The following is a 23,922-nucleotide window of genomic DNA, read 5'->3' on the forward strand; positions in this document are numbered from 1 at the left end:
CTAGACCCACTGCTCTATAATACTGCTTCTGTCTGTGGTCTGAACTGCCCTGACAGAGGGACACCAGGGCTCAGTTAGCCCATTTGACTAGTGCTCCTTGTGTCTTACTGCCACTGCCTCCACCACCTCCGTCCCCTCTTTGTCCATATATCTGTCCATCCTGGGTTGTGACTTTTTGCTCTCTTTGACAGAGTTTACAGTGACTGTCTTTCTGTATTTCTTTCTGCTTTGCTTTTTTTTTTTTTAACTCATTTTTCAATTCAGGACACTGTCCTCATTGTCACTTTTAATGTTCCAGTACTCTTCTCTACAACCCCAGGAATAGGAGGCTTTATAGTGTCCCTAACCTTATCATAGCACTTCATGTGTTGTGTTACAGCAGATATTAAAACCTGTCTCTTTTTTTTCCACTCTCTAGAGGACAGGTAGGGCAATATTTCTGAAATCAATAACATATAAAAGCTAATTATATTTTTTTAGAGCCCCAAGCACTTTTTAAGCACTATTTATTTTTTTCTGAAATAAACACATAACACCATAATATGAGCTTTAACTTTATAAGTAAATATTTGCCATCAAATCTATATATCTGTACAGTATCATACAGGAGTGTGTTGTATTATCCTTTTTTTTTTTCTCAGTCTTCTTGTAGTTGCCCATCACCTTTTTATCCACCTGATCTTTTTTTTCCTCATCTCTCGTAGTAGTAGTTGCCATTCTGGCTCTTTCAGCCTCTCTGTTTAATTCTCTCACTGTCACCAAAGGGAGGAGAGGGCGTTGACAGGGTCTCTCAATGAGTTGACAGGTTATCTCTGAAATAGACTTGTCTGACTGTGTCTCTGCCACCACAAACAGGGCAAAAAAAAAAAAAACACAGAAGTCCCATCTGAGCTTAGAGCTGCCCTTACTCAGCTGTAGGAACTGAGCCTCATCTCTGTCTCTGCCCTCTGCTACCAGTCTTGTCTCTATCTCAAGTTGAAAGTACCACCAGTAGTTTTTTTTTCAGTCTTCTTCTGCTTCTCTGTCATTTGCTTTGTAGTTTTTTCAGTCTGTTTGCCTGCATACAGCTATAGGCTACAGCAGGTCCTTACTCACTGTGATGTATCCCCTCTGCTGCCAATGTTTTAGACCACAGCTGTTGTGTTTGAGTATGTAAAAGTTCTATCGCTTTAGGATCTAATGAGCTTTACAAAAGATTTGTCTTGCTAGCTGTATTTCATATGTGCCAGTTGCAGCTTTTCAGTTTAAAAATAATTTTATTTGTTTAGACTGAGAGTTTCAGTGTCATAGCAGTCTAAATGTGGTACAGAGCTGATAACACACTGCCAAAACAAAACAGAACAAGAGAAAAAGGTAAAACCCTGTAAGATTGGCATATATATTGTTAAAAGCTTACTCTCCTTTCCTGGGCTCATGACTGTTTGCTGCAATCTGAATAAAGAAGCCCTCATGACTCATCAGTCAGTTAAATCCAAGTATTTGGTAAGTAGAGCACCACGGTGTCCTGTGATTGACCTGGCTTATATTCTCATCTGAAAAATGAGCTACACAACGGCGCAAACTATGGACCACTGAGGCCGCTCACCTGGTGTCATGTGTAAGTTTGTATGGTAAACGTAGTCTGATACCTTCCTTAGTACAATGCAGGCTTGGTCTGCTTCAGGAGTGAAATGGATATGGGGTTGTCCTCAATAAGTGTCAGCCCAAGTACTGCCGGTGGACGTGTGTTCCACGGCTTATGTGTGTAGACAGTGTCCATGGTTTGGGTGTTCTTAGCATTTATGTTAACAAAGCAATTACAATGTAATGTGGCTGCCCTTTTAGGTCACTGTGTATTTCTGTTCTGTGCATAATCTAGCGCTAAATGCTGCCAGTAGACTTCAAAATGATCTCTGCAGCTGCACTCAGAGCATTTGCGTATTTGAATAGATTTGAATATGCAGAGTTAAGCAAAGCTTCACCACGAAGGGTACCACAACATACAGTACAGTCTCTCTCTTTATTCCTGTCTCTCCCTCTCTTTGAATATCTCTGTGCTCTTTTCTTTTTCCTTCCCATTGCTCTGTCTTTCACTGTTCAGTCCCCTCTTTCCTCCCTTTCACTGATGGGTTCCTATTGAGTTGGAACGGCCGATGCCCTGGTCGTCGTGGTGATGTGTGATGATTGATGGAGGCTGGAGAAATGGGAGGCGAGGCACATTTATCCCGTCCGCAGCTTGAATCCCTCTTGTCAGGACTCAGACATCAGTATTCAATTACAGACACACTGAATTTTCATTAGGATTTTCATAGCCATCCATTTTTCTTCTCAGTTCTTCTTGTGCTGGGCAGAAGTACAAGGAATAGCAAGGAAGAGGTAAATGGGGAAAGACAGTGAAGGATTAGCGATAAGAGTGAAGCAGAAAATAAAAGATGCAGTAGGCTTTTGTTTCAAGCACATAATGTGCCACACATTTAATTTTTTAAATGTATATCTAGACTTGTTGGAGTTAACAGCCTAACTCCTATCTTCTTTGTCATGTTTGTCTGACATAAACTGTCTAAAAAATAGAAATGATTAAAAAAAAACATTTTTAAAAGAAGAAAAGAGCAAGGCCATGGCTTGGAAAGAGATGCTGAAGCGAACAGTAGAAAGTGCTGAGAAAAGAGAAGGAGAGCTAAAGGGGAAGTAACCTTTTAGCGTCCTAGTGTGTTTGTCCACAATTTCACAGCAGGGGTGCCTGTGGACACAGACAACTGCTGCCTTCAATTAGAAGCCAATATTTGGCTGTTCATTTAGGGCTCACAGCAAGGATCCACCTCCTCTTTGGATTTGCATGAGGCCTGAGCACAAGGCCCGTCTGATTTGTGCTGGATAGCAGCCCAGCAGAGACTGCGAGTGTACGCTACTCTTCCATCTCAGATGGGAAGATCGGAAGTGGAGGCAAGCTCGCCTTCCTTTTGTCTTTGATGGTGAGCAGGGAATGCCAAATTCATTTAAATCCTTGGCAAGAAAACCTACTCTAAACAGTCTTACTCAGCAATCATTTCATCTGTGTAATAAATGCTTATCTTACAGCAGTGCTGTCAGTTCATCAGGATAAATCATTGCCGCAGAGCAGGGGCCAGTCAGAGGTTAGGAAAGTCTTACTGGTGAAAGACACATCTTCTAAAGATAGGCAGTTTGTGAACGGAGGTGGTGGTTCAGTGCATGACTACATACTGTAGTCTTCCTCTGCCATTCAGTTGTATGCCAGAGGAAATGTAAAGACATGGGGGTGGTAGTTGTTTGTGCTTGTCCACTGTCAAGCTTATCTAAACTACACTATATCAAAATTTGAACTGCATGATATTGAAATCAGAGCCAGTCAAGCTATGGGAAATGGTCTGAGACAATAGCAGTCCCTTACATAACTCTCTTTCATTTATAGACACATGCCCACAGCTTGGTGTGTGTCAAGGCTACTATTATATAAGCGCGCGAATACACGTTGTGTTTTTGCACACATACGTCAGTGATGATAATTTATAGATAGCAATCATTTTCCTATTTTCTGGAGCAATGGTATACCAGTGTGTGCTCATGTGTGTATGCATGAGATTACATGTGCATGCCTCTGCATTTTTTTTTTTTGAGCTAGTGCTGTTGACTGGACCATAAGATGGCGGATGTGTGAGTGTGATTCATTGCCTCGGAGGTCCGAGTGTAGCCGTTCAGCCAGCCAGTGAGCTGTAACCGTGAACCATCATCCTCTTGACACAGCCACTCGCCACTGCACAGTTTTCATGAACCACAGCACTGCTGGCCGTTGACTGGCCCAACACAAAGTTAGCTTAGGCTGAAAAAAAAATTCAAGGAGGACTAAGGTAGGGCTTAGTGCTGTGGCAGAGAGCATGCAGTGCTCACGGTGAATTGACTAGGTACTTAAGGGGGAAAGCTGTCATGTTTCTCTCTGTGGGTGTGTTGCTTTATGGGTTTTTTTCTACATACCTTCAGTTATTGATCCCAAATCTGAAAATCCTGCAGAATTCACCAGCCCCTCCATCACTGCATAAGGACAGGGTGCACTTCACTGGCTAACATGCAGGGTGGGCTTCAGATGACAGGTGCTCTCGCTGATGCACTTATTTTACAAGTAACACAGACATCTCACAGGATCTGAAAGGAGGAGAAAAAGGGTCAGTAAATCGAGCCATGACTGCCTATGTACTACAGAAGTGCCTTGGTCACCCTGAAGCATGGGAAATGAAAAGACACTTTGTAGTGCATAATATTGTTTTTGTTGCAATCTGAAGATTTTCCTCCAAAATTTGGAAGTTTACCAGCCTTCTAACTGACCTATTAATATTCTAATTCAGTAAAAACACAGTGATCAATTATTTAGAAGCAATGACAGAAGTGTGTGTATAAAACACACACTGTCATGCACACACACACCATGGTGAGCTGTTAAAGTAGCGCTGCATGAATCCTGAACAGCAGCAGATGGACTGCAGCAATAACAAGACTGTCGTTTGGCAGGTAATGTTATTAGAGGCTTGTTTAGGTCCTACAGTAAACCAAGATATAAAGAGGAAAGAAGGGCAGGATGACGGGGCAGGGCTGTCTCTGATCTCTAAATTAGGTGAACATTTTCGATTGATCCCAACACTGTTCGTTTGTGAGCTTCATACTAAAGGCAAAATGTCACATGCACCAATGTACTCCATCTTGCAAATGTGTGGGTGTGCGTGTGTGTAAGTGTGTGTGTGTCCCTAGCTGGCTAAATGCCAGACCAGTGTTTGGAGTTAAACTAGCTTGGCGTGAGCTGCCTGGAGGGAAACCATCCTCCTCCAGCTAAACAGTAAAGCAGGAGCCCACATGGGTCCATCCTGTGGTGTAGGATAAGTTCAAAGGTCATTTCACGATTGTGTGTGGTTATATACTGTAAATGTTAGGGACGACTCAAGGCAAGAGCCTGGTTTGTGTTGTTAAGCCTCAGGAGGACAGATAGGTGCTGACAGACAGGCTTGGCCTCACCACTGGGACTACTTTCTCTGCGGCTGCAGAGGCCCTTCTTTTTCCATCTGTCTCATTCTCCGTTATTCTTTACTAGCTTCGTGTGTGTTTATTCTCTCCGTCTCTGTCTTTTCTTCTCTATTTCACTGCCTCCCGTCTCTCCCTCCGTTTCTTATGTGTCTATATGACATACAGTATTTTCCTCTCCTTCCAATGTCCTACTTTACATAAACTGGAGCTGCTTCCAGTGAGGCTAATGATGACTGCCAGTCTTGTGGTCACTATTCTGTCTTAGTTGGGCATCAACTGTGTCTGGGGTTTGACTAGATTTTTGAATGCAGATTTACAGTGAGTTCAAACAAAGGTAACATTACTGTGGAAGAGAGTAGGCAGAAGGAGTGGGGTAGTTGTTCACCAATCCAAATGTTGCCTAGAGCTTCAAATTAAAATTTCCAAATGCAGCATGGATCAAACACAAGAACAGAGAAAATCTTTGCAGGTTCATTTCAGTAAATCATCCCTTTTCATTTCATCCAGATTGCCCAACAGTCACACTGTAGGACACATTACAGATTTGTTTACACATTTCCATTGAATTACTATCAGTGTTCTTATTCTAGAAAAGTAACTGGCTGCCAAATGGTCAAGTCATATGCCACATAAGTGCAATCTCCCCAGTTTGATTCAGTTTGATTGATATATTTGATCAGGCTCTGGAGCTACGTCTGTAGTTATGGGGCGAAGGGCTCTCTTCTGTGGGAAACGTCTTCTGGGGGAAAGAGGTGGACCAGGAGCAGGACAAGGAGGTGTTTATCTAATTGCAACAGGACTCAGAGAACTTTTGGGTCTCGAGCGATGCTACTGCGACTGACTGGCAAGGGCACGATGACTCAGATGCACACACACTCAGGGGTGAGGTGATGAGGCGAATGACAGACAAGCCAAAGTCTGAATGACCAGGATAGATAACAAGGAATCATGTGGGAGCAGCGATAACAGCTGCTGTGGATTCTGTCTCTCTCTTATGCTGTTTCTTGTGCATTTGTACACAAACACACACACCAGGCTCACAAAATACCGAAGAGAATACTGGGGGCTTGAAATATGCCCACTGATAAGAGGAAAAAAATAGAGGCAACCGAGGGGAGAGAATAGGGGAGCGAGGGGCTTTGTACCTGCAGGAAGAATTTGATTTGCTTCCCTTTCAAGATGTGTCGATTGGAGACAAGCAGAGAGCCTCACAATGCCTGGTGATGGCCAAAAGCAAAAGGGAGAAAAGGGACTGAGAAGTGCCTTTGTCTCCACTCTCTCTGTCCCATTGTCACCCATATCACCTTCACCAGAGGCAAGACACAGCACCAGGCTTGATCTAATGATCAAATCTGTATGGACGAGAAGAATATGTCTGTGTGTGGATTGAAGACCCTATTGAGTCTCTTGTCTTGGTTGTGATCCTCTATACTCACATACACAGTACTCAGTCTCCATCTAAATATAGCGAACTGAATCATGCAGACACCTTAAGTAAGAGCCTGCCAAAAATCTAAAAACCCCATCTCGCTCCTTGGAAAAACTGCCTGGCAGGCACAGCGAATCAGTGTCTTTATCATTGTTCTATATAATGGCAGAGTAAGTGGATGGCCAAGGCCTTAATTGAGTCAGCCTTCTATGGTGCTGTTAATACAAGCTTGTTAGACCACATTTTGTCTTCTTTAGCTCCCTTTGCTCCATTGAGATTCATTCTTTCCTCCCACCACAGTTCTCTTTGCATTTGCATGCAGTGGATGTTCACCTACCATTTTGCCTCGCAGTGGCATTTTTAAGCATAGCTGTCAGGACTATGTGTGGGTGCATGGGGTGGAGGGTGGTGTGTGTGTGTGTGGGGGGGGGGGGGGTTGGGATGTCATGACACACAGGTCACATGATGCCTGCAGCTGACCTTTTGACCCCTAATGAGCATGCTCTTTCTATAGATGGAAAGAGGACCCGAGGACAGCTTTACTACACTGCTTTACTACACGTACTTGGATAGGCATACTTGATGCATAATACATAACAAGGAATTGTGGTGCAAAAATGCCAAATATATTTCTGAGGTTAATTTAGTTTCTCCATCACTTAGTTTATCCATCAGACAGTACTGAAAGTTTTATCTGTAAAATGTCCCTTTTTTTGCTCATCAGAAAAGGCTGTAGTTGACTAAGTGTAGCTGAATCAATTAAGACTTGATCAAACCAGAACTTGGTGTCATCCCAGTGGTCAGTCCTGCTGATCTACACCCACTGGCACCGCCTAAGGCCTCCTCACAGCAAGGGCACCTTCACTAACCATCACCACTTTGTTCCCCGAACGGTCTCTCATGCGCAGACACAGACTGTGACACTGCACACAAACTCAAGAGACAGCCTTTAAGAGGTTTGCACAGCTGCCCTGGGCATTGTCTGATTGGTCCAATTTATCCCACAAATCCTCCCTGCGTCCCAGCTTGTCTTTCTTTCTTGCATATCCACCCCTCAGCTGATGCCAAGTCCCTCTCTGTTGTGAATGGGTTGTTGGATCTGTTGTTGGGATATAATTGCCCCTGTTCAATCATGGTACCTAGATTTTGTTTAGATAGTTTCAGCATGTAAAAATGTGGAAAGTTTCAAAATAAGTTTCAAAATGAGATTTATAGCCAAAAAATGTGGCATTATGCTGCTTTAAAGCATTGTGTTGGTAATTAAACATTTTTACAGACTGGATCCTGTGAATTAGGCACCTGTGTAATTTTTTAAATTAAAGACCTCGTTAATTAAATTGAGAGTAAATTACACGTGACAGTGTAAATTTAAAAGAAAAGTTAATTGATAGCAGTCAGTTTCTATAAAGTGATCAGGCTATGGTCAGCACCTTTTCAAGTGAAAGATTTACCAGTTCTTTTTTGCTTGTGTTTACACATTTCCCTCTGTGCAAGAGGCAGTGGTGCATGAGCGACTGAAATACACTTTGCCTCCAAGCCATACCACCAGACTTTAAAACCACTCCTCTTTACATTCTCTCACCATGCTATATTCAGAGATGTAGATCAAAAGGAAATTGACAGAACAATAGGTAAGACAGAGAGAGGTGTGCTAAGGTGATGAAAATGAAAAGGTGAGCGCTTAAAGATGTGAAGAAGTAGAGTACCATATCCTGTGAGTAAGTGTAATTTCCTTTGACATGTTCCCCTTTGGGATATTTACTGCCGTCAGATGAATGTGAAACAGTACATCACAGTACACTGAACAGTATTTAATCACAATACCCACTGTATTGCGATATAGGGAAAAAATTGCAGTATCAATGAGGTATTGGCTGCTACTCCCCAACAGAAAGCCTCTCTCATTCGTTATCTTTCCTCTCTGCCCTGAAACACAGAGACCCTGGTGCGGGCATTGATCTCAATGAGAGAAGATGATCCCTCTCTCTCCCTCTCCCTGGATACCACCCACATTGCTTTTTTGTATATTTTTTTTTCTGTGCCTCAAGCTGTCTCCCTCTCTCTGCTGTACTTTCCCCTCCAAAGCTCTGGACAACCTCCATCTCTGCACAGGAGCTTGGAAACTTTTTTAACTAGCAACAGAAGCTAGAGTTCTTCTTGAGACTTATAACTCTCCTCATTTTCATGCAGAGAGAAAACAGATAAACTGGTGAACATGTATATACACACAGAGCCACCTTTGGTATGAAATAGCTGGAGAGACTGGGCCCGTCTTCTGTGACAAAGCGGTTGTGTGCTCATGAGGGACAACACCCTTCCAATATCTATTGACTACCAAATGAGGGGATGCAATGAATGGAACAGCTCAAGTTTCATTTGGCAGCCATGTCCACTTTATTTAAGTGTTTTAGTCTACTAACAGGCTTGTTGGCTGGCTCGAATAGCACTCGTGTGCCTGCTTTTTGGTGATTTATTTTTATTTTTTATTTTTTTAGCTGCTCCAGCTGACAGAGGTTGCTGCAGTGGTTAGTTTGTGTGTATGTCCTTCACGTCCGTATGAACAGCGAGGGAGTTGGTATAATGAAATTTCCCTCACAGGCCAAACAAGTGCAGCTGCACAGTGCGAGCATGCAGACATTTATTATTGAGCAGCAGGCTTTCATTATTCATACCAGTGGGTTTCTGTGCACTCAGCAGATAAACTTCTTTGAGTCTGTTTGTTCATCAGACACTCCACTCATTGATGTTGGCACACAGACATCCATGAATATTAAGTTGTGCACGTCTACTGTGGAATTAAGCATATTTGTTAATGAATGTCTAAAGCAATCTAATCTTTTGTAACAAATTCAGTGTGTCCAGCTACTCATTCAGTACAAGGTTCACCATCGATCATGCTCAGAATGTAAAGTATGATGAACACAAATCTGCTATTGAGTCACAGTAATTTCTGTTCATACACAGAAAATATTTGATGAATGGTTTGATGACATTTAGATTCCTTGATGTCTTTTTTCCAGAGCGCTGCAGGAAGGAAAAGAGACAACAGCAGCGTGTTTTGTGGCTGCGGAAATTTAGAGACAGATATTTCTAAAGCTGTTTAAGAGAATTGCAATGACAATATAAAATGTGAAACACATGAGCACAGTTTTACTACATAGTTAATTTGCATAAAATAAAGAAAATCTACACCCCAGTTGGTATGTTGCCTGAAGCAACTCCTGAAACTTGTTTACAGCTGCCAGGCAAGATTATAACAGCCAAGATAGTAAGCCAGTCAGTGGATCAGTGCCATCCGAGTACCTGAGTACCATCTCAGTGCCAGCATACCTGGATGCTTACTTTGATCAGCGCTGGCAGTATCAGGACAGGAGGCAGGACGCAGTGCTAAATGGCTTGCTTCACACCTCTGCCCAACTGGGACCACTTACTGCCTAACATGTGCATGACAACTTTGTTTTTGCACAAGTTAGAGAGTATGTCAAAAAGAATATCGAAAGAAATACGGTGCAGTCAAAAATTTAGAGTTGTTGAGGCGAGGAAATAAGTTTATTATATACACCCCTATCCCTTGCCACAAGCATTCTGTGAAGTTTCCCACTACCAGCAAACCTAGTTAGCATAGCTGTCTGAGCCCAACCTGACAGCACTGGTGCTGCAGGTGTATTTTTAGCCCACGAGAGGTCTGTGTGTGTATGTGTATGTTATAGCACCTCACTGGTGAAGGCCTGCAAGGTGTCATCTCACTGCTGAAGGGGTACCGGCTGGTACAGAATTTTAATTGGCAGGAAGACACACTGGCACATGCCATGATACGTTCTGCCAACGTGATATGCTGTGATGGGTTGGGGGAGCGGGGGGGTGAACGGGGATGTTGTAGTCTCAGAAGGTGGGGTTGACGTGTGTGTCAGGTTATTTTAGCGATATTGGCCCACTATTTGCATAGAGCTTTGATGGCTGCTGCCTGAGAACTGCAACATGATCAGCGTATTTGTGCACGGTATTTCGTTCTGCACGTGTGCACCAGGGACCTCTTACTGCCAACTCTACTCTTCTGTCAAATTTGACAGTCTGTTCCCACCAATAGCAGCATGCATTAAGACTAGGGTATGCTCGAAATTAACTAGGTCATACGACCAGGTCTGAAAGCAAAAGAGTTCATGGCTGTTCTGAATGGGCACTTCCAAATGTGGGCCAAAAAGCCACCCTGGAGCGAGGTGAGATATGATAATCAAGTGTCCACACATGTCTGTCCTTAAAGGAATCAGTGGTGTTGCACTGCTTTGCATGTACAAAAAAGTAACTGAAGTTGGTCTGTTAAAAAAATAAATAAAATTTTAAAAAAGTCCTACAGTGCCTACTTTCTAACTTTTTGCACACCTCTCCAATTCTGTTGTAAAGTGGCTGTACTTTTCAGATTGTTGGTTTCACAACCCAATTCTGATGTCAGAAGGGTATCGAGGGAGGGGTTTTGATGCTCTTTGATGCTGTGTTTCTGCACACCCCAGGTGAAGTGGAGGCACTGGAGTGAGGTGGGGCATCTGATAAATCTTGAGCGATCTTGAGTTCAGCATCAGGTCCTCTAACTTTATCTATTTTATCAGAGTAAAAAAAAAATCTCAGTAATTTTTTTTATAACTTCACAAGGACATCTGATTCAGTTATAGCTGCAGGGAGAGAGCAAATTAAAGATTTTATTATCTTGTGATAAAAAGTGTCTGGGCATTTGAGCTGTTTTAAAGGGAATACAGATGTAATTCTAGCCTTATGTGCTAATGAGAGAGAAAATGAAAGAACAAATAGCATTTAAAAATTTATGGCTGCCTCATTAGAAGAACAGAAAGATGATCTAGACATATTATTTTAGCTCTTGAGTCTCTGCATTTGCAAAGAAAAAGTATTTAAACCAGCAAAAGGAAACAGAACTCTGCGTGATCATTTTAGAGTTTGATAATGTACAGTTTTTTCTTCCCTCTTTGTTTTCTTTGGAAAATGAACTGTGGTGGTTGCCCTGCACTGCATATCTGCACCACTGATTTAAACCAGCTGCTGGTAAGCTTTGCCAGTTTGATCTCTTCTCTTTTTGCCATTGGCTTCTGTGGCTATGCCAACTTCCTGCGTTTTTGGGTTTGCAGCTGCTCAAAGTGTAGAAAGAAACCAAGTCCAGGGTTGTAATGTTCCCCAAATCTCTGGACAAAGGACAAAACGTTCAGGCTAATTTTACACAGAGAATGCAACCATCTTCAAGCTGAGTTGGTTCTAGTGAAGTGTTGTAGAGAGAGAACAGCACATTACTGTAAATTTATTTTGTTTTTAGGCTTTCACTGAGTGAGTGTGGTACTAAATAACTCATGGCTCTTGATGGATACATGGAGGTTTTCCAAGATATTGAATTGTTTAACCTTACAGGTTAAAGGATGTCAATAAGTAAAGGACAAACCTCCAGCTCCTGCAATTGCTTTTATGTACATTGTATTTTTGACAGCACTCACAGGGTTTCTGCAGGTCTCAAAAAGTCTAAATAAGTATTGAATTCCATTTCCTCAAAAAAGGCATTGGAAGGTAATAAAAAGTGTTTAAGTTTTTAATTTACAAGTCTTAAATATTTTTGCTTGCTAGCTGTAGGCAGTAATGTTAGTTATATGTTTACGCTTATATGTTTTTTAATCTAATCGTTGGCTGTTGGGAGACACTACACACCTATGAACTGTGTGGAGTTTCAGTCATTACCATCAGACTTAGAGGCTAGGGAGCTCATAATCAGCGAGTGTTGACTTTAAAAAAAACTTTAATGAACATTTTCTGCCATTTATGCAATTTAATTATAATTCATTATAAATATAATTAATTAGTTTTTACCATCTAATTATATCATTTGGAATTATTGCTAAACAGTTCTTAGAAGTACTGAAAAGATGTGAAACAATAACAAATAATTCTAGGCTGTATGATCCCTACTGGCTTTCATTCATACTTTTATTTAAAGTCTTAATTTTAACTTGGTGAATTCTGCAGAAGCTGCAGGGTTCACTCAGTGTGCAAGTCCTTATAGGACCCAGCTCCTAACTTGTGTCTTCTGTTGGATTCCGTTTCATGGTGATCCAGTGAGAAAATCAGCTTGACTAACTGTTCAGACCATGAATTTTACATCACACATTGATGAGATCTCCCTTGTTTGAAAAGGCAGAGGCCATTTCATTTCAATTCCAGCCAGCTCCTTTGTTGGTTTACAGCTAGTTGCTTCCTCTATTACCCCTCTGTTCTTGGGATTTTACAGTTTCACAGGACCAGCAACTGTGAGGGCAAACTGGGGCTACAAGAATTGCATCACTGCTGGATGTTAGTTGTGCTTTCTGGACACATATTGACTATTGGTGTCTGGTGGTTTGCTATTTTTTTTTCTTGCTGTCTGAGCAGAAATAATTCCTTACATAATTTGGAAGCTAAACCTACAGGGAACTCTGATTTCTTCTGTATGGTTATGTGCGTGTGTGTCTAATCTAATGTCTAATCCTAGCTGATGGCGTATCAAGGGTCTGGTGTCTCTTCCGAGCCCTCCAAATAAAAGGCCCTTGACCTCCTCCGTATTGAGGGGTCTGCAGCCATATTGTGTAGTAGTGCGAGTGAGTAAATGCTCCATTAGGATTCATTAGAGCCTCTATTGGACATATTGTCCCAAGTGCAATGAGCCGCACCAGTGGAGGCCCCCTGCTCTCCACCGGCACGTGCCGTCCCTCACCCTGCTTTGTGCTCGCACACAATGGATAAGCGGTCCCCCGATCTCTCTCTCATTCTCTCTTTCATATTGCATTCATCCTTCAGTTGCCACCACTGTTTTGACACATCACCCTGATCTTAGCTCATTCATTCCTCCTGTCACCTGTTCATCCCCCCCCCCCCCCCCCCCCCCAACCCTCTTTGCCTCTGCCTCTCTTGAGATATTATAAAGTGACCAATGACATCCCACTGCAGCCGTTGCCATGGTGATAGGTGACAGTGGGAAGCACCACCCAAGATGAATGAACCGTAAAAGTAGGAGGACAGTGGTATAGGGTGTGCAGAGAGGGAAGAGGCTGCCTAGCCTGGATGGGAAAATAAAAAAAGGGAAAAGAAGGGAAACAGCAGGTATGTGACATATTTCTTTGTGCAGTGACCATCCCTGATCATTTGATACTTGCATGGGCTTCAGTGATGGTCTTTCTCTATTTTACTGGCACAGCACAGTCCAAGGGACAAGAGAAGAAAGAAACCATAGTTCTCATTCAGTTGAACCAGAACAAAACTGAAAATGACAAAGTATAATTTTCTCAGGGTTAGCTCTGTCAGGTCTGTTATCCACGTTATTACTTTCATGGAGCAGCTATTGTGCTGAATAATCAGAATAATCACTAGGAAGTCATAAATGCCTCATACACTTTCAGCCCAATAAACCACTGTGGAGTAACAGCTGGGAACCATAGAGGTCACAGACCAGGACTGACCATTAGCTAAAACTAGCTGTATTTTTAACTCTATTATGGGCTTTAAAGTGAGCACGGTTTACATGGAGAGTTTTGGGAAGTGACGTGTGACCAGAAGTTTGGTAGATTAGCTGTTTAAGTCTAATCAGGCACAGTGAGTGATTACCTTGGCTGCGCAAAATCTGAATTTATTTCTGCTTGATTTAGGCTAATCATTCGGTCCGGACATTCATACTCAGATTCAGTTTGTGCAGTGTCATTTAGTGCATTCAAAGAGCTTCAAGAACGATCACTTTATATGCAAGCTCTGTCTGCAGCGCTCTTAATCCGGGATGATGTGAAAGGCCTCTGGTTTTACAGATATGCAAAAGATAATTCACGGAGCTTGAGTCAAAGGGTATCAGCTTGCCAAAGGGCAACTTTATTAGCTAGGCCGCTATGTGTAACCCGTATCAACATCTCAGTCATAGCAGTAGCTCTTATATGTAATTGGCTGTCAGTTTGATTACCTACGTATAATTAATTCTTCTGCAACACTTAATTTCGGCACTCTGAGAAAAGCCCTGACACGTCAAGAACATGTCTTTATCATTTCCTGTCTTGTGACACTACACCTGCCCACTACAAATCATCTGTTCTGTAGGACTTGCCAAAATGTTTTGGTTTTTTTTGTCTTCCACTTTAAAGTTAAATGTCTCTCCACAGCTCCATGTAGAAGCATTTTTCAGGCAGCTTTTTTAGTGGAACAGCTGAAATGTGCTGAATTCTTGTCTCAGATAGGTTAGTGAAAATTCTTTCATCTTCCACTGGGAAAAAAAGGCCTTGACATTAACTAGTCATGATGACTATCCTGTATTGTCTGGCGGTGGAGCTCTCTTTGTGGAGTAAACCTTTTGTATAGTGATTTCTCATTAAGTGCTTTGTGCTGCTAGAAAGGTGCAAGTGTTGCTTATTAAGCCCCTTCACCTATGCAAGAAGCTGCTAGTGATTCCACCTTGTTCTCTAGCTTGTCCCTCTCACTCTCTCTTTCTTTCTCCGTCTCTTCTGTTTTTTTTTCCTCTCTCTGTCAGAACTAAGGTCACGTGTAAGCGTTTTCTCATGGGAACCCATGAGAAATGCCTGCAATGTTCTCATGGGAACATCATATGTCATCATGTCATAGTATGGAACGGAAACGTCAGCGGACAAATGCAGCAGTGTGTCAGCGCTCGCGTGTGTGTCTGTGTGTAGAGGAAACCTTCCCTCCTGTGGATAGCAGTCTTGAGTTAACTTATGTCCAATCAGCGAAGCAGCAAATGTATGCTGCAGTCATTAATCACACACACATACCCGTATGCGCTGTGGCGAGACAGTCAAAGGAATTCTATGGAAAGCAAGGCGAGTTAACAGTGTTTACTCACTAATGATGTGCCTGCAAATATCAAGAAAATGTAAGTGAGCCTTTTATAATGTAAAGGAAAAAGTTAATGTTTTTCTGATATATTATGCAAAAAAAACAACCTTATAACCCTGTTTTCACAAACTACATCCACCACATGGATCAAAACAGAGATGAAAGTGGAACACAAACTAAAATTACCCCATAGCACAAGTGTAGAGGGAACGGTACTCACTTTGTAACAGAGTGGAAAATTTCTTCACTGACTTCATGATTTTGTGCATGACTCTGAAACACACAACCTCTTAACTGCTAAAGTCTGAGCATAACCTCCGAGCATGGCATTTTTAAATCATTTTTTAATCTATATTTGAGACCAACAGATGTCAACATCTCTGCTATTTGAAAAACCCACCCTGAGGAGCCCAGAATCAATATCATCACTTAACATAGAAATCTATGTGCTTTTATGTTCTGGGGCTTTGAGGGTTTGAGTTAATAACGGTTCTCTTTCATCTACTGCTGGTTTGTTATTGAATACATCATTTTGCCCCGTGTTTCTCTGACGTCCATGAAATATTTGTTTTCTAAAAGTATAAATAAAGGTATTATTCTTTTAGATGTGTAGTCTTTGTCTCCCAACACTGCCTAAAATGGTTGCTTCTCTGCCTGTGTCATCTTTTTTTTTTTCTCCTACTGCCCCCTAAAAGCTTAATTTTCCAACATTTGTTTTTATTTCCCCGTTAGGACAAATCTGTTCACCGTCATCCCCAGAAATAACTCATATGACCCACTAGGTAGGAGGAAAGTTGTTAAAAGGACAAAACATTCTTTTATGAGGAGATGAAGGAAGAGAGAAGCCTTGAAGAGGGAGGGATGAGCACAGGGTGGAGGGGTACAAAAACAGTGTGAGCTTGCCTGGCAGATACATTTGTCATCATCCGTGTGTGTGCATTTGTGTGTGTGTGTGTGTGTGTATCTGTGCATTTGCGTTAAATAAGCTAGCGTACATGCATGGCAGAGAAATAAACAGTTATGATTGACTGATTTAATTTTTGTTTGCCTCCCTATTTATCTTTCTCTAATTTTCTCTGTACACCTGTACCCCAGAGATATGCTGAATGTATAAAATATAGGAACATTTGCTGTTCTCATAAAGCAAACGGATGAGGTGAATAAAGGTAAATAAATGTCATATTGATTTCTGATATTAAATCCACGTTTATCCCAAAGGAGGGGATGTTTTAAAGGGGAACTGGTTTATACTCTGAGAGCTTGTGCAAGGAGAAACGCAACTTAACTTGAAGATTAGATTAATGCTAAAATTTGATTAATTTTTATTGTTTATGTTTTGTACATTAAAGGAAAAGTTTGATTTTGGGAAATACACTTATTTCCTTTGTTGCAGCTGGTAAACTTAGCACAAAGACTGGAAATAGGAAAATGGTTAGCACGGCTCTGTCTAAGGCACTAAAATCCACCTATGAGCTATAGTTACCAACTCCGCTAATGCTCAGTTAGTGAGCATTAGAGAAGTTGGTAACTATGCTGCTCACTAACTGTTGTGTTTTGTTGTTCTTTAAGACAAACACAACAAATTGCTTTTATTTTATGGGACTGTCGCTAGACTATTTCTTGGCTTACCATTTATTAAAGAGGACCTACTTGAACATAGAGTAGATATTACATTAAGCAGTGTTGGGCCTTGTATGTTAAAGGTCAGCACGGTAACAATAGCGTTTACAGCTCCACCTTGGCAAGGTGTTATCTCAGGGGTTAAACTTCTTTTACTAAGACCACCAGAGGCTGTGGAAAATGTCAGTGCACATTGGGTCAAGAAAGGGTCCCAATCAGGAAGAAAGAGAGAGAGTGTGTGCACGTGTGTGGGTGATGGAGAGGCTGTGGGAGAAAATAAAAAAATCTCAAACGAGTAGAGAGAGTGTCTTGTTATTTTAGAGGAGGGCAGGGGGATTTGGAGCTCTGTTTAGGTTTGTGTCACAGTAACATCACTCTCACACCTCAATCAAACCACTTTAACTACGGCTCAGAGAGAGGTGCATGTTCTCATTCTTTCCTTTTATGGCAATTGATGCCCCCATTTAAGTCACTTCCAAGATGAATCACCTCAACAAAGCCTTTTACTGGACTCCTCTCTCTCTCCCTCTAACCATCCATAGCTGGGCCACTTCCTAGAATAGCCTTACTTGCCCTACATTTTTATGGATACGGTCAATAATCATGTTTATTCCACAGTGACGGAAACACTGGTAAGAATACAGCTGGATATTAAAAGAACCAGATGTCAATTAAAGTTTAATCAGTGCTTTAACTAGGCATAATCATTGTCAAGTCCCATTCAATCACTCAGTCCATCTGAGCACCTGATCTCCACATCACTGCACACGTTTCCTCTAATTAAAACAAAGCTAACAGCAGAGAGACGTGGTGGGAGAGGTAGATGGTGTTTTACCCTCCTGATTTATCAATTGTCTTTCGTTTGATCACTGTAACATCTCTGTAACAATACATTGCTTTCATGCTTTTCACATATTCTCATATAAGTTATTACTGGCACATATGTGACATTTAAGGGTTGTGAGTGACATAACAGCTATTGAATGGACTGACATGAAATCTAGCACAGATATTTATGTCCATCTTGTCCACCATTTATTCTATTCACTTTGGTATTCTCTTAACTTCGAGATGGTGAACAGGGTAAACATTATACTTGCTATACACCATCATGTTAGCATCGCCATTGTGAGCAGGTTAGCACTCTGACATTCACAGCCTCACAGAGCAGATAGACTAGTTGTATGCTCTTTAACTGGTTAACAGTTTATTGTGACTTTTTGAGGTATTACGGTGTCGTCTTCTGCGGTTTTTGCGGCCCGTTGCTGTTTTTGCTGCTTGTGTGAATGGAGGAGAATTGGGTCTAAGAAGCCGGCACTGCAGCCTTAATGCCATTAGCATGGCTGAGTGGGCAGACAAAGTGCTGAGGTATGTTAGCCAGGCTATGCATGATGAAATGGAAAAGACAGTGCTAAGTCAGTAAAACAGATGAGGCAACATGGCTGTTAGCAATGTCAAAACATTTCTTCCCTGTTGCATTTTATATTTCTCCAGGACCCTGCTTAACCATCCTCCTCACACTATATTCCCTCTCTGCATGCCCTTTTTGCCCTTCAACCCACATCATTCTCTGTCATCTCTCTCTCCCCTATACTAATAGTTTTCTCAGCCTCCCTCTGTTGTGATAATTCTCTTGTTATTAGCAAACCAAACAGTTAAACAAGCACTTTCTCTATCTCATCTACTGGGTCTGGTGTTGTATTAAGCAGCAAAATCACAAGGTCTGTTACAAGTATTGGTGCACTAAGGAAGTTTTGTCTTCTGTTCCTTCTCCCTCTCTTTCCCCCCTCTGTCCTGTCCCCCTCCATCTGACTCCCGTAGTTAGCGGTGTTGCAGCAGAAGGATGCCGCTGGTGAAGCGCACCATCGAGCCCAGGCACCTGTGCCACACGGTGCTGCCAAGAAACATCAAGAACGAGCTGGAGTGTGTGACAAACATCTCCTTGGCCAACGTCATTCGCCAGCTCAGCAGCCTCAGTCAGTAGCACAAGGACACAGATACACACATATGCTCTCACTACTTAAATAGACACACACAGCACAAATACTGCACATAGACACCACTTCTCCCCATAAGTTGATTAGCTGACCATTCAGCTGTCAGGAAGTGAATCAGCTAATGCCTACTTGCCAGTTTTGATTTTTTTCTGCTTATTTCCTGGAAATATTAAGTACTAGGAAGGACTCTGTTCATTAGAATATTCAGAAAACTGTTCTCAGGATTAGTGTTCATGATTGTATATTTCTCCAAAGGGACATTAAAGCTTGTGAGGAAACTGTATTTTATTTTTATTTAGTAATGAACTGTTTAATAAGCCAGTAAAATTTGCAGTTTTTCTAAAATCCACTCCAGTGGAAAACATTTGTGTAGTATGTACAATTTTTGCTATTTACAGAGCAAATATATAAATATGCTTCCTTTGTTAATGACTTAATTTCTAGGATATTTGGTTGTCATCGTTCAGCTTTTTGCTGGGAAAGCTGAGAAACCACAGTGCGCCATATGGCCATGACTCATGTATTATGACATGACTTCTCTCACATTTATAGAGACTAAAAAGCCTAATTTAGTTCACGGAGGAAGTGGTGGCTGATAATGGAAATCATTTTGCAGGACATGAAAAAAAACCTGTCTGGAATGTTTTACTGTTACAGAAAATTAGAGCAAAACGTCATAGTTTTCCTCTTTAGTTTAATCTGTAACCTTCTTTTTCTTGTAACTCTGGTATCTTACAGCTGTCTTTGATAAAACATCTCCATCAGAGCAGTCAGCCTGGAACAATAGCTTCCCTAGAGAATTACAGTCACTACTGACAGAGTGTTTCTCCAACTCTCAATGTCAGTAATTGCACACTTTTTAAATTATGATGCTTGACACAGAAGAAGAGCAGCACTTCTAGTTTGCTCTTATTGTTTCCAACAAAGGATTTAAGTTTACATTTTCAAAATTTGTCTCACTATTGCTGCACATAGAATTGTTAATGACTGTGAAAAAACTTAACAATTAGTTATTATGGTTGAGTTCTACATAAGCATACAAGATATTTTTTAAAAAAGTATTTTAGTTTACCAGCTTTGTTGTATGTGTGCGCAGGTAAATATGCAGAAGATCTGTTTGGAGAGCTGTTCAACGAGGCCCACTCCTTCTCTTTCCGGGTCAACTCCCTGCAAGAGCGCGTGGACCGTCTCTCCATCAGCGTCACACAGCTGGACCCCAAAGAGGAGGAATGTGAGTATTGTAACCACACACACACACACACACACACATTCTTGTCTTACTATCTCTGTGATATAATGCATTCCTTAGCCCCTTACCCTAACATTAACCATCACAACTAAATCCCTAACCTTAACCCTTACCCTAACACTAACAGAAACCCAATTGTAACCCTAACCCTAAAACCCGGTCCTAACCCTCAAAGAACACTTAAAAGTTGTGTGGACTGACACAAATGTCCTCACAGCGTTACAGTGTCCACACAATAATGGTTTAAAAACTAAATTTGTCCACATAACAATACAAAGACACACACACACACACACACACACACACACACACACATATTCTCACTTAAGTTCACTCTTTCCCTCTTTCTTGTAAACTTTTTCCCTCACTCACACCTAACCTCTCCAATTTCATCCGTGTGCCTGTTACTCTACCAAATTGGATGTGCACTTGTGAATGTGACTCTGTGTGTGTGTGTTTGAGCTGTGTGATGGAGCTCACCTGTCTCCCCCCCCTCCTCCAGTGTTAATGGCTGTTATTAGAGGAACAGGCAGACAGATGGGTGACATTTTTTCACCCCTGAAAACTCCAGCTTCTATTAAAAACATTCAGAGTTTCACTTTGCCTCGATGCTCATTTACCCACTAAAGGCCTTTTCTGTATGAGGAGAAATTGGATCTTTGGGCAGGCTGTACCTGTGGGGAGCAATAAGTAAAAGCAATACGATAATCGGCGGGACTGTCAGGTACGTCAGGTTATCCTGAGAGAGGGAAGGCAGGATGACAGGATAGCGTAGCTAGAGGAGAGTGCAGTGGGTGTGAAGTAAAAAGAAGGAGAATCACAGCAGTGTAATACCATGCTCCAAGGCGCCGTATCGATTTTCTGTGGGCCAGCAATGTGTTTACGGCTTTGCACAATGCAACTCTAACTGCTTCCTTGTCACTGACACAGAGACAGTAAAATGCTCACTGGACTGTAGTTGCTGGTTATGGCTCATATGTGTATGCAAGCATAGGCTGTGGTACCTTTTTACAAGGCAATGAATTGTTGCGTAGTTTTTGCAGAATAATGGGATTTTGTTTTAAACACAGTCGAGAACAGATACTTGCAGGCCAAGATTACTCACAGATTGCTCATCCTAATCTTTCTTTTTGGTCTGTGCTCCATTTTTTTCACCTCAGCCTGTGATGAAATATCCTCTACATTCCTCCTCTGAATTGGTTTGCACCTTTTTTTTTTTCACGTTACCACTCATCTTCCTCCACCTGTCATTCTTCTACTATTTCCCACTTCTTCTTCCTCCTCTTCTCTCCACCACTTCCCCCTCCTCTCTCCACCCTTTCTACTCACCCCATCCAAATACCATAGCCGTTCTAATTGAATAATTGTGTGTGATCTAATTGTGGAAGTCTGTTGTGCAGGGTTTGTCAGCTGGTAAGGGAGTCCATGTTATCGTGCAGAGCTTGAAGGGCAAATACACAGTGACACACTCTCTTTTCCACGCACACAAAGTTCACAACCTACCCCGCAGAGGATGAGATATTAACATTTATCTCATTAGATACACATCTACGGATAAACTATGGGAAATACCCAAGTAACAACAAAGCCAATCTTTTTATCGTTTTGGCAAAAGGCTATTTGTTCATATTCATGTGACGTTTCTGTGTTTGGACAGAGATTGTGAGTGATTCTGTGTGTGTGTGGGAGTGCGTGTGTCTGCATCTGTGCATGTGGTCCCCGGCTTTATCTCCCCTCATAAATAAGCCTGACTTTCCCGCTTTAGCCTAAAGTATTGGCTTGAGAGACAGTGGATAAGGATCAGCTCAGTTGCAGTTTAAGTGTGTGTTGGATGGGGAGTCAGAGTGGAGGAGGAGAGTAAGAAAGATGGAAGGAAAGAGGGATGGGTGCATAATACAGGGCACTGCAGCAAAAGCAGTGGAGTGTAAAAGGATTGTACCGCAGAATTTTCTGGGCCAGGTCAAAATGGCTTCCTTTGCAGGTTACACAGATTTTCCACTCAGTTCCACTCCTCCTCGCACTCATTTATAACCAAATGAAATTGTCTTGTAAATGGAAAAACCCACACACTACTCCACTTTCCTTTCTCGGCCATTATTCATTAAAGATTTGAGAAATCAAGTGACTATATAAGTGAGATAGTCTATTAGTGTGTGTTGCCTACTAAAGAGAGACAAAAAGTCAGATGAATGTGACAGGACAGAAGGACAGCAGTGGGAGAGGTTTACAAACCTAAGGGTTTGTTTCCTGTAAATGCCCCCGTTACCCCCACCCACACCCTTCCTTTGCCCTCACACTCTCAAACACACACCACTGTACACAGCTGTACAAAATGTATGCTTTTAGCACAAGCATATGACTTGTCTTGTAATTGTATGAGTGCATCTGTGGTCGGCATGAGAGGAGGAGTGAAAGCGAGGGGAATGAGTGCAGGGAAGGATGGGACCATAAATCAGGCCTGTAGAAGGATGAAGATGGGAGGATGGGGGTCGGGTAGGATGGAGTGGGGAAAGGACGAGGACACAATAAGAATTTTACAGATACTGTCCTCAAAGCCTCTCACAAGCTCCTTTGAAGCCCTCTAAAACCTTTAATGACCTATTAAAATTTGGGGACCAGCAGACAGATAACACTCTATCCAACTTGCTGGAAAATGTGGATCAAAACATGACATCTTGGAAGCAAATTGCTGCGGAAATTGTTTCTGATCCACAGCCATGTTATGGTTTATATCTGATATTAACATTTTCAGAGCGATGGGGGATGCGTAAGATGAATATTGAAGTAATTATCACAGTCTTACTTTTTATATAATTGTTGACATTTATTAAAACAATCATGGTTGTGGCATCAATTTTAATTTTAGTTTGTGTTACACTGTAATTTATTGGACCGAATATTGAATTTATTTGACGAAGACATGACATGACAAACATAACAAACGTCCCTGAGATTTCCAGCACTATAGAGAATGAATAGTAGAGTTACAGAATTCAAACATGGTGCAGAAAGACACACTAAAGTGAATTATGTTTTGCATGTCTAAAGCATAAGGGCACAGACTGCGAGATGGTGGATGACGTGACAGATGTTTAGCTGAAGGTCAGAGGGATATAAGATGGAGAGATAGCCAGAGTGATGTATGCAGTGTCATTGGTGGAGCAGTGACTGAGGTCAAATGCGCTTCATCACATGAATTTACGCACGTTCAATCTCATACACACACTCGCCTTGCCTGCACCCTACTGACCCTTAGGCCTTTAAAGGGTATCGTTCCTTACTTTGCCCTTTAGACCTCCACTCCCCTTCTCCTCTTCCTCCTCTCCTCTTCTGACCACTAACTGCTCCCCCACACCTCCTCTGTCTTTGTTGTCCTCCCCGGCCCTCTCTCATCTTTCTGATTGATCTCTGTACCCCCTTCATCTTGTGTGGATTCTATTTGTGTGCTGTCAGGCTCTCTTTCCCCTATCACTCTGGCCAGCCAAACTAATGGCCTGTATCCCCTATTTAATGGCAGTGTTATATCACCATACTGGCTGCGGGCCATTATGGAAGGCCGCAAAGCCACCCCGAGTCCCTCTGGGTCTAACTGTTTCTTTATGTACTCCATAGTCTCTCTCTGCCTCTTTCTTTTTTCTATTAGTCCTTCTGGGTCTCCCTGGTGTCTTTCTATTCCATAAGAGATTTCTTTTTATACGTCTATTGCCAATTGCCAAAAAGTTTCTGTGTTCTTTAGCTTTTATCTTTTTATTGCTTGTTAACTCTGC

The 23,922-nt window shown here is 41.8% G+C and overlaps 1 protein-coding gene across 2 annotated transcripts in view; it reads left to right on the plus strand.

The window, feature by feature from the left end:
- Positions 1 to 23,922, plus strand: part of wasf1 (WASP family member 1) — a 53,318-nt gene that overhangs the window by 2,859 nt on the left and 26,537 nt on the right. For both annotated transcript variants that reach the window (XM_041064155.1, XM_041064156.1), the window contains exons 2-3: positions 18,731 to 18,885; positions 20,003 to 20,137. In XM_041064155.1, coding sequence (XP_040920089.1) covers positions 18,753 to 18,885; positions 20,003 to 20,137 — 268 coding nt within the window. In that variant the 5' untranslated portion in view covers positions 18,731 to 18,752. The remainder of the gene's footprint in view (positions 1 to 18,730; positions 18,886 to 20,002; positions 20,138 to 23,922) is intronic.

The sequence above is a fragment of the Toxotes jaculatrix genome, chromosome 19 (genome assembly GCF_017976425.1).
Source record: "Toxotes jaculatrix isolate fToxJac2 chromosome 19, fToxJac2.pri, whole genome shotgun sequence".
Classification (NCBI taxonomy): Eukaryota; Metazoa; Chordata; class Actinopteri; family Toxotidae; genus Toxotes; species Toxotes jaculatrix.